Here is a 2,500-nt window from a genome sequence, read left to right as displayed (position 1 = left end):
GATTGAAAGTATGTGATAACTCCTGGATTAAAAACAGAAGTGAAGTAGACTTAGTTGTTCAACCCAAGTTGAAGTCTATGAATGGGAATGAATTGGTATCGGAATGACTTTTTATTGCAAGAAACAAAGTAACACGTCACATAGTTCTCAATTGCATGGAGAACAAACAGCGTAAATAGTAATTTCCTAAATGGTCTTCCAACGCAATTAAAGAAGAACAGACAGAGAAACCATTGCATAACAGCATCTTCACGATGCCTCGTAAACTCTCTCTCTCTCTCTCTCTCTCTCTCTCTATAGATATATATATATATATATATATATATATATATATATTATATATATATATATATATATATATTATATATAATATATATATATATATGTATATATATATGTCTTATATTTAAAGATGATTACCTTTTGTAATGGATTAACCATCACAGCAAGAGTTGATTTTTCAAGGTGATTTTCACACCAGTTTAACCTATGCTTTGGAAAATAGTCAGTTTATCCATTAATAGCAGTTCAGAGGGTACAACATGTACTGTAAAACTCTGGTTTTTTCCTTTTGTTGCAACTAGAAAAAAAGCTCTTTATAGACACAATTGCAGGACTTTAATGTCCTTTTTAAAGTTCAAATGTTGAACCTGTGGAGCTCAGCAGGTGTCTGCCTGTCTAGCTTTACACATCTCACCATCGCCATGACAGAAAGAAATACAGACCTCATGTTACAACTTGTTCTTTTTTAGACACCATGGGACCCTCCTGGTTTGGTATTTAAGCTGAATGGGATTGTCCTTTTTGATATAGGCTGTTTCATTCAGCGTGCACTGCATTGGGTAGCTTGCTGGTGTGAACATAACATTTAATGTCTCCTCCTGTTCTCCCCTTTTGTACTTTTAAGCTGAGGAACAAGTTCATGAAGAAGTTGCCGAGAGATGCCGAGGCCTCCAATGTGCTGGTGGGGGAGGTGGACTTCCTGGACACGCCATTTGTGGCGTTTGTTCGTCTGCAGCAAGCTGTGATGCTGGGAGCCTTAACAGAGGTTCCTGTTCCCACAAGGTGGCTGAGATTCATGTCTGAACTCATAAATAGGAGCTAAAGTTGTAGGAAGATGCATCAGTAGTTGTCTAGGTGCGACTCAACTCGCGTACCACTGACAGAAATCTGGGAAACACTTTATATAACATAAAAATGTCAGAAAATATACAATAAAATTGCTAATCTAATTGCATCATAAATGTCAGGTATATGTTATATTTTGTTTTCCCTGTGTTCACCTTGAATTAGAAAGAAATACAACACACTACTGCAATTTAAAGAGTCAAACTTTATACTAGTGTTAAATCAACATCTGACACTTAGATTTCAATATTATGGACTTCACAAATGTTCAATTTATTGCAGAGTTAAAAAAAAGATTGTATTAGTTTGTAAAGTTGTTTCTTTTACTGTGTCCCACTGTTTGTTCTCTGGCTTTGGATGAATGTCATAAAGCTACAGGAGCGACACCGAACTGGTTTCTGCAGTGTTGTTGTAACCAAGTACGCATCAAGCAATTGTGTTTTCTGTAGTAATCAATCAATTTTGTTTGTCAACGGAAATCGTACAAGGCACAATTGCAGTGAAATGTTATCCCATCACCTCCTTAAGTTTGTGCATAATGCATCATAAAGCAGAATGTGTCCGTCAGATAAGCACAGAAATAGAGTAACATGGTTGAATGGCACTGGCACTCCAGCATTTAGCCAAGTCTCAGCTCCCGACATAGAAAAGTACAGTTAAACAAACTGATTACTAATACAAATGATTTTGTTCCACTTGCAGATTTTTATTCATCTTGCTTGGACCCAAAGGCAAAGCCAAGTCATACCATGAGATTGGCAGAGCGATCGCCACGCTGATGTCAGATGAGGTTAGACTGCCATCAACACACATGATCTTTGTGTTTTATTTTAAAGGTGCAATATGTAATACTGACAGCTAGTGTTTAAAATAGTTACTGCAGTACAAATTCAAAATACTGGAGAGAGTCGTCTCCCCCGCCCCCTCCTCCCCAGACTCAAAGTTCACGTTGGTTGCCAGGCTGAGACTGCAGCATCCATAGTCTCGCTTTGCCAGACCCCCCTCCAAAGCACGCTGAAGGAGCATCCACAACAATGTTGCTAGACGCTTGTCTCACATAACCAGACATTACTTCACAGCACAGCGGAGCAGTTAACGTTAGATGCTGGCTATATTGACAGTCATAGAAGCCCGTGCTCACGCGGAGCTCTGTACCCAACTGACAGACACACTTTTTCGGCTTAGAATTACGGTAGGAACCGCTAAAAACATAACAACCTCGCCGACCTCTCCACCCAATGGACATACGCACTTCCTAGGCTTAGAATTACGGTAGGAACCGTTAAATAACACTACCTTGCCATCCTCTCCACCTGACAGACAGACACACTTCCTAGGCTTAGGATTACGATAGGAACCGCTAAAAATAACA

General features: G+C 39.1%; 1 protein-coding gene across 2 annotated transcripts in view; it reads left to right on the top strand.

Moving 5' to 3' along the window:
• The window catches only part of slc4a4a (solute carrier family 4 member 4a), a 67,722-nt gene that overhangs the window by 34,264 nt on the left and 30,958 nt on the right, over positions 1-2,500 (top strand). For both annotated transcript variants that reach the window (XM_078251405.1, XM_078251406.1), the window contains exons 9-10: positions 908-1,065; positions 1,831-1,918. In XM_078251405.1, the coding sequence (XP_078107531.1) occupies positions 908-1,065; positions 1,831-1,918 (246 nt within the window). The remainder of the gene's footprint in view (positions 1-907; positions 1,066-1,830; positions 1,919-2,500) is intronic.

Source organism: Sander vitreus, chromosome 5, assembly GCF_031162955.1.
Source record: "Sander vitreus isolate 19-12246 chromosome 5, sanVit1, whole genome shotgun sequence".
Lineage (NCBI taxonomy): Eukaryota > Metazoa > Chordata > Actinopteri > Perciformes > Percidae > Sander > Sander vitreus.
The sequence above is the reverse complement of the archived record's forward strand: the minus strand, read 5'-3'. Positions and strand labels throughout refer to the sequence as shown.